This window comes from Zootoca vivipara, chromosome 9 (assembly GCF_963506605.1).
Source record: "Zootoca vivipara chromosome 9, rZooViv1.1, whole genome shotgun sequence".
Lineage (NCBI taxonomy): Eukaryota > Metazoa > Chordata > Lepidosauria > Squamata > Lacertidae > Zootoca > Zootoca vivipara.
Window position 1 is genome coordinate 76,060,534 of NC_083284.1, and position 12,307 is coordinate 76,072,840.

General features: G+C 43.5%; 1 protein-coding gene across 2 annotated transcripts in view; it reads left to right on the top strand.

The window, feature by feature from the left end:
- Nucleotides 1–12,307, top strand: part of LOC118084020 (hydroxylysine kinase) — a 65,621-nt gene that overhangs the window by 39,736 nt on the left and 13,578 nt on the right. For both annotated transcript variants that reach the window (XM_060279087.1, XM_060279086.1), the window contains exons 2-6: nucleotides 2,935–3,064; nucleotides 5,772–5,907; nucleotides 7,664–7,746; nucleotides 8,173–8,249; nucleotides 8,818–8,910. In XM_060279087.1, the coding sequence (XP_060135070.1) occupies nucleotides 2,981–3,064; nucleotides 5,772–5,907; nucleotides 7,664–7,746; nucleotides 8,173–8,249; nucleotides 8,818–8,910 (473 nt within the window). In that variant the 5' untranslated portion in view covers nucleotides 2,935–2,980. The remainder of the gene's footprint in view (nucleotides 1–2,934; nucleotides 3,065–5,771; nucleotides 5,908–7,663; nucleotides 7,747–8,172; nucleotides 8,250–8,817; nucleotides 8,911–12,307) is intronic.

Sequence of the window (12,307 nt, forward strand, 5' to 3'; positions counted from 1 at the left end):
GGCTGGCACTGCCAGAGGACATGAGGGTGCATCCAGTGTTTCATAGATCGCTGCTGTCGCCGTACAGGGAAAGCAGCAGGCTCCGAGACAGAGAACAAACCCCCGAGGGAGGGGGGGAGAGGGAAGGCAGGGAGCAACTCAATGAGGCCACGGCCATCCTTGATTCCCGGAGATGGGTGGGGGGCCTGGAGTACCTCATGGCATGGGAGGATGCTCCACCGTCACAGAATGAATGGGTCCCAGCCACTCAGATACAGGAGGAATTCCTGGTAGAAGAATTTCACGCCCTCTTTCCCCACAGACCCAAGCCCTGGCACATGGAAAGGGAGGGGGAGGGGGAGGAAGCACGGGAGAGCAGTTCACCATGGCGCTGGGAAGCGGAGTTTGAGGAACCAGAGGACGAGGTATGGGCGTCACCGAGATCCACCCAGTCAGAGGAAGAAGCAGATTGGCAGAACATTTTTACCCCCACCAGCTCTGACGCCACGGACTTTTTAGGATTCCCGTCCTCCCAGGCGGAAGGGGGGGGCTCGCAGGACTGGGGGGAGGTGTTCACACCAACGGACTCGGAAAGTACTGAGTTCTTAGGCTTCCAGTCGTCACCGACACCTGGGGGGGACCTGGGGAGGGGAGAAGGAGAGCTTGGGAGGGGGGTGGATGTGAGGGACAGGGGATATCGCGAAGTCCCTCCCCTCCTGAGTTCAAGCCCATCCCCGAGCACAGGGGAAAGCAGAGAGAGTTCCGATTCCAGTGGGGAAGCAGGAAGTCGTGTCCGAGGCTCAGGCAAGGTAGAGGAGCCAGGGTCCCAGGTGGGACAGGAAGGGGCAAATAAGGGGGGGAGACCCATCCCCCCAACTCCGGAATTACGCAGAAAGAGGAGGGGAAAGAGGATGGGTCTGCCAAAGCTTTTGTGTTGGAGAAAGACGCGCCAAAAGCCATTCGGAGGTTCTGAACCCGACTGAACACATGGCTCCGTGTATATAGCAATGACTTCAGCACTGTAAATACGCAGCACCAATAAAAGAATAAAATGCAGAGCTGTGTAGAGTCGTTACTCTGAAGTAGCCCGCTCCGGCCACTGTGACAGGTAGGCACCACAGACAGGTTTTAGTGTGTGTGCCCGCAATACCTCATGGTGTCTTTCCTGAAGGTTCAACTGAAATGTGGAAAGATGGGAGAAATTATTTTGTAAAATTAGTGCAAAGACATCCACTAATGCCCCTTGGCCACCCCAAAAGTAATGTATTCACAACAAAACCCCTACACCCCCCCATGAGCAATTCACCAAAATGTTCTTTTACCTTTGATAATGATCAAATGCAATTTCTGTTCTTATTAATTGATGGAGGATACTTTGGGGGGGGGGAGAACACAGTGCTAGTTTTAGCTACTGTATATTGCTACAAATGTTGCTTTCTCTCTTCCTCTCTCTTCCACATGGTGGCAGGATTTCACACTGATTTACACTTTCATAAAGAGAACACAAGCTGCAAAAAGTTTTGGGAATTTTTTACATTTCTTACTTCTCTAACTACACAGAAAAAAACAAATAGTTGCCTTTTCCTGTTGCAGTTACCCAACAATGCAAAATGCAATAATTCAGCCCTCCCTCAGAAAGATTCTGCCCTGTCAGACTGCATCTATTTTGGTGATGGTTTTGATACCAGGTATATAAAAAACCTAAAACATCACCACCATTATCATTATCATTAATCTGAATAGTTCTGAGGCAGTAGTAAAGTTTAAACTTCTCCACCCATCCCAGCACCCTGATAAAGATGCAAATTGTCCTCTCCCTTGTTATCAGATGAACTATTTATCTCTTGCCGAGATGCATTACGACCTGGAGTCAGTCTGGATCATGTCCTTTTTGGTTGCTTTGTGCAGAATTGGATCAGCAGGTTCTGGGAGGGCCTGTGTGTTGTGTACAAGGTGGCAAAGCCTACTTTTGGCCAAACCCATCACTGGAATGGAGGGTTCGTCAAGGGTGAATATGACCCTTGGGTCTAAACAGGTAAGCCTGCAACTGAACTAGTGCCTGGTTAGACACCCCCATCAAATATTATACAGGTAGTGTGGGATTCTCTACAGCAGAGGTTCTCAGACCATAAGGAAGCACTCCTTCATTATGGAGTCTGCAGGGTATGTTTCCACATAAGCCAGGTCTAGTATTTTGAGGGCAAGAGCATTTTCTCATTGACCCCAAAGAGGTGGGGTTGCTGCCCACCTTTGCCCAATGATGGCATGTCTCCGCTTGAAATGTTGCCCCACAGCAAGCCCTGTCTCTGTGGGTCTGGTGTATGTTTCTCACTATTGCTCTGAATACCAGCCTCCAGGTAAAGCAGCATTCATTTCAATGTAACTTCCACCTCCACAGTTGAAAGAGAAATTAAGGAAACTCAAGCTTGTTGGTTACCCTACTGTTATGCTCATACGGTAGTTCACTACGACTCCTGCTTTTAGTCCTCTTAAACAGAAGTACATTTCTTGTGCTGTTCAGGAGAGGGAAAGGCAGGTTGTCAGACTTCCATTATGCTTAGGAAGTAGGAGTGGTTTCTCACTATCCGAATACTATTTTGTATAAAACAAAAAATAAAAACAATTCCTTCCAGTAGCACCTTAGAGACCAACTAAGTTTGTCATTGGTATGAGCTTTCATGTGCATGTACTCTTCTTCAGATACCTTCTTATCTGAAGAAGTGTGCATGCAGACGAAAGCTCATACTTATAACAAACTTAGTTGGTCTCTAAGGTGCTACTGGAATGAATTTTTTTGTTTTGTTTTGTTTCGACTACGTCAGACCAACATGGCTACCTACCTGTAACTAGTACTATTTTGTATACAGTAATTCACATTTAATAGTGTCAGGCTGAACAGCAGCCATTCTCAAAGACCGCTCTCTGTGTGTGTGTGTGTGTTTGTTTTTTCTGCAGAGACAAAGACTGCCTCAAAATTTGGGAGCTATTTCAAAATGCCTTTATGTACAAGCACCCATGCAGGGTGACAGAGGAAGATTTCCAGCCTCTGATGGACCTGGCCAGACAATCCATCCCATGTAACAAGGTAGTTATTTTGTGCTTGTTGGTTTCCCAAGAAAATTATTAAAGAATATTTTGAATTAAATTGTAATCAAGATGTCGACTTAAAAACTGTTTGGGATGCAAGTAGGGCAGTTTTAAGAGGTTATTTTATTCAGAAAAGTGCATACCAGAGGAAAGTAAGGGAATGTAAGAAATTGGAAATATATGACAAATTAATAAAGAAAGAGAAAGAAATGGTTACAGACCAATTGGTTACAGGAAGTAAAGAGAAACTTAAAGAGATTAATTTATTACAGATATTACAGATTCAGTGCTTGTAAACCAATAAATGGAAAGGAAAATTAAGTTTGTAAAACAAAGGAATTTTGAATTTGCAAATAAACCAGAAACGTTTCTGGCATGGCAACTTTAAAAAGAGAGTAGACAAAGATGAATGAACTGATGAAGGACGAAGTACACATAAACAATCCACAAGAAAGCAGGTAGGAATTAGTGAGGTTTTACACAGATCTGTATAAAAGAGAGAAAGAAGACTTTAAACTTTTAGAGAATTATATAGAGCGAAGTAAGTTGGGTAATATTTTGAGTGAAAGTGCAGAGCTATTAAATATGCCGATCTCCACAATGGAAGTACATCAGGTGATAAGCCAGGGAAAATCTGTGAAAGCCCCTGGACAAGATAGGCTCCTGGTGGAGTACTACAAAAAGTTTCAGGATGAGTTAGGCCTACACCTAAAATATATTATGATCAAAGTGTTAGAAACAAGACAAGCACCAGAAACCTGGAAGGAGGCTCATATCACTTTGATACCCAAACAAGATAAAGACATGACAAATCCCAAAAACTCCTGCCCGATATAGCTATTAAACTGCAATTATAAGTTATCTGCAACAATATTAGCAAATAGACTCAAAAAATTATGAGGACCAAGCAGGCTTTCTCCCCAGCAGACTATTAAAAGATAATGTTAGGAATATTATAAACATAATAGAATACCTAGAAGTGCATAATGAAAAACAGGCAGCATTGATATTTCTGGACACGGAGAAGGAGTTCGACAATGTGTCTTGGATATTTATGAAAAGAGTCCTTGTCAGGGAGTTGTTGCGGCTACTCCCGAGTAAAGACGCTCCAGTCCGTTCTGTCTTTGAGGGTTTTATTGTGCATACTATTTACAGTGCAGAGATAGCAGAAAACATGACCTCCTAGACACTCTCAGAATCCAGCAATGGCGCCTGTCTGCTTCGGGGCCAGCATAATAGCCTGGGGACCCCAAAATGCCACTCCCTAGCCCTACGTTTGGGGCGCGCCTCAATTTGGGCGCCGGAAGGAGCAGTGCCCCTTCTTCCGCTGGCTGACTGGGGCAGTACCTGGGCTCCAACGTCTCCCTGAGCTGTCCCTGAGCCCTCCCTCCGCCGTCTCTTCCCCAGAGCATTGCCAGGGCTCTGATGCCTCGCTGAGCCTTCCCTCCTCCATCTCGCTTTCCCCTGACCCGCTGCTAGTGCTGTCGCTGGGCGAAGTGCTAGTCAGGATGATGGGGGGAGGCTCCCTGTATGGGGAAAACATTTTTAAAGGCTAGAGAAGCAATATATACTGAAAAATGAGAAAATATTATTTAAATAAAACTATATCTGATGGGTGTACAGTTATGAAAGGAATCAGACAAGGATGCCTGTTGTCCCCATTATTGTTTATTTTGATTTTTGAAGTATTGGCACAAAAGATAAGAATGACAAAAGAAGAGGTATAGGAGTGGGTCAGCAAAATTACAAGTTAAAAGCATATGCAGATGATATTGTCTTGACCTTAGAAAATCCACTAGAAAGTGTACCAGTGGTACTGGAAGATACAAGGGAGTTTGGCAATCTAGCAGGCTTTAAACTGAATAAACAAAAAACAGCAATGTTCGTCAAAAATATGGATTGTCAACTTACAAAAGACTTAGAAAGAACTAGTGGTATAAAGAGTGAAAAGAAAGTGAAATACCTGGGAATATGGTTAATAGTAAATAATCACAACATCTTTAATGATAACTATGTAAAGGTTTGGAAAGAAATAAAAAAAGACCTGAAAATCTGGAGTAGAATACAATTGTCTTTGCTGGACAAAATTTCAGCTATAAAAATGAACATACTCCCCAAAATACTAATCCTATTCCCGACAGTACCTATAGTTAATGACATTCGAAACTTCAAGGAATGACAGAAAGATCCTTCTAAGTTTATTTGGCAGGGGAGAAAATCCAGGATCAAACATAAAATTTTGATTGATACCAAAGAGCAAGGCGGTTTTGCTCTCCCTGACTTACAATTATGTTTATGTTGAAAGAATGGATTTTACTACACAATAGCCACTTCTTAGATCTAGAAGAGCACAGGAAGGCCTGAAACTGGAAGGGAGAATTGGCAGAAATTAAAATACCCCCCTCTACATGTAAGCATAACTGTATAATGAGCAAGGGGGGGGGGGTTACAGGAGTTCATGGAGCAAACATTGCACCAAAAACAAAACAACAGAACCTACCCATTCTTACTACCAAGACTTTTTGTTCTTATCTGTACAGATGCCCAAATATTTTCTGCCACTACTTCCTGGTCTCTTGCTCCGTAAGAAAAACAAAACAAAACCCCATCCTAAAGCTTTAAGCCCAAAGTTGAAAACTCTATTACTGTTATAGTTCAGGAAATGTGTAAGAGCTGTGAATTCAGTATTGACACTTTACTTACAGTCACTGTTTTGGAGCAAGACAAAAGACCTTGTACACCGTTACACAAAAACTAATCGTGATTTCCTCACATTGGAAGACACCTTGCTAGGCTACATGGCAGATGGGCTCTCATGGTGTGGAGACCCCTCCAGCCCAGGTAAGAAGATATCCTATTCTCTACAAAAAAGAGATTTAGGGTTTTATCCCCCTTCTAGTATGGGGAAGGGTAGGAATTGTATCCTTTAAGAAGGTTTGAAGTAGAAAGGATATAATAATGTATTATTAACAGTTATCCAGTGATTGAAAGATGCAACTTCAGAATTAAAGAAAAGAAATCAAAGCAATGGAAATAATGTACAATAGATACTCTATATAAAGAAGGCTGATCGCCAAAGAATTGATGCTTTTGAATTATGGTGCTGGAGGAGACTCTTGAGAGTCCCATGGACTGCAAGAAGATCAAACCTCTCTATTCTGAAGGAAATCAGCCCTGAAGGACAGATCGTGAAGCTGAGGCTCCAATACTTTGGCCACCTCACGAGAAGAGAAGACTCCCTGGAAAAGACCCTGATGTTGGGAAAGATTGAGGGCACTAGGAGAAGGGGACGACAGAGGACGAGATGGTTGGACAGTGTTCTCGAAGCTACGAACATGAGTTTGACCAAACTGCGGGAGGCAGTGCAAGACAGGAGTGCCTGGCGTGCTATGGTCCATGGGGTCACGAAGAGTCTGACACGACTAAACGACTAAACAACAACAACAGATACTCTATATGTGTGTAGACACCAAATTCACCCACAGCCCTACTTTCCAGTTGTAGCAGAGGCATTGCACTGTTATAAGAAAAACCTGCTCCTTTTTCCCTTATGGCATATCCAAGAGCCCATATAGAGTCCTTAAGTGGGTTTCCTATCGGTAGGAGAAAATAGCAGAGGCCAACCAGAGAATATTGAGAAGCAAAGCAGCTGGTAAGCCTGATCTTTATTAAACTGTTGCAACAGCGTCCTCACTCACCACACGCAGGAGGGAGGAGGAACCCAGAACAATGGTGCGCAAGCCCTTATATAGACTTTTGAAATTGCCCACCCTGTAGCCCGAGACCACCCCCCAAAACATCATACATGCTTCACAGGAGGCGTCTCCAGCAGAAATCCTGTTTGCCATGTTTGTTAATGGCCACTGATTGCTTTACCTGGGCAGCCTGGCCACTCTTGTGATGGTAAATACTTTTAGTTCCTGAATCCAGGTCACAGGCTCACCCTATTCATCCAAAAATTAAAAAAATTCCTTCCAGTAGCACCTTAGAGACCAACTAAGTTTGTCATAGGTATGAGCTTTCGTGTGCATGCACACTTGCTACTGGAAGGATTTATTTTTTGTTTTGACTACGTCAGACCAACACGGCACGGCTACCTACCGGTACCTGTAACCTATTCATTCAGAAATATGCCCTTAAGACAGGATTTGTAAGCAAAAAGACAAAGGGAAGGCTTTCCCCATTTCCTCCCTCCTTGGAGAGAAATATATTGAGGTCAATTTGGGAGAGTCAAAACAGTTTCAGAATTGCTCTCCTGTACTATTTCAGACATGTGCCTTATATTGTTGTTGTTTAGTCGTTCAGTCGTGTCCGACTCTTCGTGACCCCATGGACCAGATCACGCCAGGCATTCCTGTCTTCCACTGCCTCCCCCAGTTTGGTCAGACTCATGTTCGTAGCTTCGAGAACACTGTCCAAACATCTCGTCCTTGTGTTTGCCTTGTACATTTATGAACATTTATTTTCTACTTGAGACCCTAGAATTCTTACTTTCCAGTTGTAGCAGAGGCATTAAAACTTAGTTCTTTCCCCCCTCCCCTCTCATAGGGCACAATATATCAGTCTTGTATTTATGCTCGAACTGTATTTACTATAGGAGTCAACTATGAATCTTGCCCCGAATGGACTGAGTGTGAGAATAACCCTGGTTCAATGTACTGGAAAATGTCATCCAAGATGGTATGTTCTATGCAACCCAGGTCAGAGATCCTGATATATATAGTATGCTTCACTAATACACAATTGAATTAAAACTAATGGCTAATAAAAAGAAACATTATCCCTTAACCCAGGGATAGCCAAGATGGTGCCGCCAAGATGCTGTTGAAACACAATTCTCTCGTCAGCCTCTGCCAGCACAGCAAATGGTCAGGGAAGATGGGAGTTGTAGTCCAACAAAATTTTGAAGGCACTCTATTGGCTCCCCCAATATGGTTGGGCATTTTGAAATTACCTTAACACCACTTGCAGAACCTGGGCAATCTTTTCTTCACTTAGGCAAACTCGTAAAATTGGTGACCGTTGAAAGGTAAAAACTGTAAGTGGATACAAGGTGTTGAACAGGTTCTCTTGTTACATTAAACTATGTTTTCAAATATGTTTTAGTTTGCAGAAGCAGCTTGTGGTATAACTCAAGTGATGCTTAATGGGTCCATAGAAGCTGGAGCATTCAGAAACAACAGGTATTTTCCCACTTGGCTATAATGCCTGCCTATCCATGCCCAGGTCATTGTGGATATGCCACCCAAGGCCTGTGTATATCTTCCTGATGTTCCCAAAGTGAATTGATAGACGTGATGTTATTGTGGATTAAGAAGGCAGCCATACTGCTTCCAGGTAGGTTGTTCTTACTCTTGATTGATGGAGAGGTAAATAAAGACTCATAATAAACAAACTAGCTTTATTGCTGTCAGGAAGAGTCAACTTAACACAGCTCATTGGCCTTATCCTGGCCTTTGACAATTTAGACATGTATTTTAAGGACTCGCCCTATGCTTGTGATTGTACTTCATTTTAAACTGTTTTGAATATTGTACGGTATTTTAAATTGTTGTGATCCACCCTAACACCTCAGAGTGAAGGATGGGTAATTAATAAGAATAATACATACATATGTACATACATACATCTTCTGAAATTACTAGGTAATAGCAACGATGAGATTATAACATCTATAAAGATTTTTACCCGATATGTTTTGTTGAGGCTGGTAAACATCTGAGCTTTTTTCTTATGCTCCTGCTCTTTCAGCATTTTTGGCAGTGTTGAAGTTGTTAACTTAAATCCGAATAAAGTCTCCAAGATGCAAATTTGGCTTATGCAGGACATTGATGGACCACAAAGGTATGTTTTGTATAATAACTCTCTATATCTAGGGTTCAGTTAGAAACAGACTACTACAACATGGCACATCCTTATCCAACAGACATGCTGTTTTCCAAAGAATGATTCTTTCTTTGTTAGCAGTACCATGCTGCTTTCTCAGTAAAAGCTCAATTTAGGCAGTCATTTTAAAGGTGGTTTTTTGTTTTTGTTTTTGGCTGCTGCGGCTGCTGTTAAATTAAGCACTATTTTTAATTATTTATCTAGTACTTTGGTATGCAATCTATCCCACATATTAAGTGCATTAAAAAAAACTATGCATATTTTCTTTTCTCTTAATTTTTGGCATAGCCTTTGTCTTTTGGCTGGAGACAAATTGGATACTGAAAACTTCTCAGTTTAATGTCATGTATTTCCATGAAGAATCCGGTGTGAAATGGGTGTTGTGTGACATCCTTAAGCTTCCTCGCTCCCAGGCCTACAATTTGAAACATTACTTGGAGAGAAAAAGTACCTGTTCAAGTCTGCGGTGTTTCAAAAACCCAGTGCTTTTTTCTGGGGGGACGCAGGCGTAAACATTTTGTGAATCTAAATTTGGTCTCAAATTTCTCTTTCAAAGAGAAAGGAGGAGGTAGCAAGAGTGTCTCAGTTTAATAAAAATTTGAGATTTTTCATACAAGATAATATTGTACCAGTTCAGTATTCCATTATGTTATCTAGTAATATTTTATGTAAAGAGCTTTGGAGAGCTCTGCAGGCAATGCTTAGAAATGTTTTGTAAGTGTTGCTCTTACTGTTTGCCCTGCGCTTTTCTGGTCTGTTTCTGAGCGCATTTTTTCTTCCCTGGCACTTTCCCCAGGGAAACCTGATCTTTACCACTCAATCGGAGCAAATAGCAATCTGGGTTTCCCCCGGAATGCCGTTGGCTCCGATTCAACTGTCAGCAGTGGGTTTTTGCCGGGCAAAAGAGAAGTGTGTTTGTACTAGCTGTTAATTGATGCTTTTGAATTATGGTGCTGGAGGAGACTCTTGAGAGTCCCATGGACTGCAAGAAGATCAAACCTATCCATTCTGAAGGAAATCAGCCCTGAGTGCTCACTGTAAGGACAGATCCTGAAGCTGAGGCTCCAATACTTTGGCCACCTCATGAGAAGAGAAGACTCCGTGGAAAAGACCCTGATGTTGGGAAAGATGGAGGGCACTAGGAGAAGGGGAAGACAGAGGACGAGATGGTTGGACAGTGCTCTCAAAGCCACCAACATGAGTCTGACCAAATTGTGGGAGGCAGTGGAAGACAGGAGTGCCTGGCGTGCTCTGGACCATGGGGTCACGAAGAGTTGGACACGACTGAATGACTAAACAACAACAACAACACCAGTACATGTGTACTCCTGCTATACCCATTTCAATTCCCAAACTCACTGCTTTCCTATGCTTTTTAAAATTGTCACGGTCCGGTCGGCGTGCGGTTGAAGCCCTGGCTGAGGATGTCAGGACCGGCGGCAAGATGGTGCTGTAGAAGCAGGAACAGGTGCAGGGTTGAGGGTCCAGCAGCAGGCAGTCGCAGGGTCAAGGAGCAAGGCAGAGGCGAAGGTCTGGGAGTCAAGGAGCAAGGCGTCGGCAAGCCAAAGGTCCAAGGGTCGAGGATCAAGGTGTCGGCAAGGCGAGGGTCCATGGAGGAAGGCGTCGGCGAGGCAGGGGTCCAAGGAACAAGGCAGCGGCAAGGCAAGGGAGCAAGGAGCAAGAGGCCAGAGGCAACCAGGCAGGGATAGCGTTGCTGTGGGAAAGAGCTGAAGGGAAATGCTGAGCTTTTCTCCCTCCCAGCTCCTGCCACCAGGTGCAGTGAGGTATCAAGTGGCCTCACCTGAGTGACCACTCCTAGCTTCTCCAGCACAAGCTGAGGCAGGCCCCAGTCCTGCAAAGCACTACAGACCCCAGAACCTGACTCCTGCCCATACTCCTGACAAAAATGGTTCAGCACTTTTTAAATAAACAGTTATTCTGGAATCTGGAGATTATGGCATACTGAGGGAGGGATTTCGATTTTTATATCCCCTTAGCCCCCTCCCCCGTTGAAATGCTTATTGTGATTAACAACTGCATGAGGGGGGAGAGCTGGGCCATGCTATCAGGCTGCACCTCCTGTCAGTGTCTCCTGCTTGCCTCATTCCTTAGCTGTCCACACACTGATGGAATATCTGCCGTGGGGAAGACTTCTAACTGCTCTAAGGCGCTCCTTGTTATCTAGAAACTTGTGCAGTCAGGATCCAGATCACAGAGAGAGTCTATGCAAGTTGAGGAGGCTTCCTTGTTGCAGACGTTCCCCCAACATGTAGCCCCCAGGGACATGGCAGCTAGCCTGCACCTACCCATTCATGTGATTTTTATTCATATGAGGAAGAACAGGTCAGAGGAAATAAAGACTCTGGAGCTCTAAAGAACTTCTATGGGTCATGCAGCAAGGAGAGGTGTACTTTCCTCCTCTTAAAATGCTTTTACTAGTTCCTGTAGACAGTTAATTTGTAAACATTACAGCACCGACGGACCTACAAATTTCATTCTGAATAGAAATGTGATTGCTTTTATTTCCAGTGAATCTTGCACGGGCCAATCAATTTTAAAGCTGAAAGCTATCCTAGAAAGCCGAAAGATAAGTGTCTCTTGTGAAGATAATTACAGGTAATTTTGTGTACCGGGTTATCAACATGTTTTAAAACAGTGAAGGCAAAATTAGATGTGATGGAGGGGGCAGAAATCACACATCCCCATTCACTCAGATATAAGTGGAGAGTGGGGAGTCTACCCAAAAAATTGGAGTGGTGAGCCTTTCTGCCCTTGACCCTAGTTGTTCCTGGGTGGGTTGAGGTTTTTTCATCCTTTGCAGAAGGGAAGGGATCAAAGAAGGCAGAAAAGTGCTGGAGGAGGTGACTCCATGGAAAGAAAGACTCCGAATGGAGCAGAAGTCTATTCCTGATGCCACCTCTGAAGGCAGCCCTGTTTAGGGAGGCTTTTAATGTTTAATAGATTATTTTATTCCATTTTCTGTTGGAAGCCGCCCAGAGTGGCTGGGGAAACCCAGCCAGATGGGCGGAGTATGGATAATAAATTATTATTATACAGTATATTATTACTTCCACATGCTAGTTTGACCTTAAATCTGACTGACTTAAATGGTCGAAACAGCTCCCCCAATGATCTGTAAACATTGCTGAATGTGGGTATCTCCTTTTCAATACGAATTTGAAGCCTTAGCTTGTATGGACATTTCATTTTTGCAAATTACCCATTTAACTAGGTCCTTAAGACTCATTTTTCTTAAACAGCACCCCCCACACACACCGTGTCACGTGGGAAACAGTTGCTAGAATCAAATGGAGTTTCAAAAGCAGTTTGATGTGGCATTGGTCAAAAAGAAACA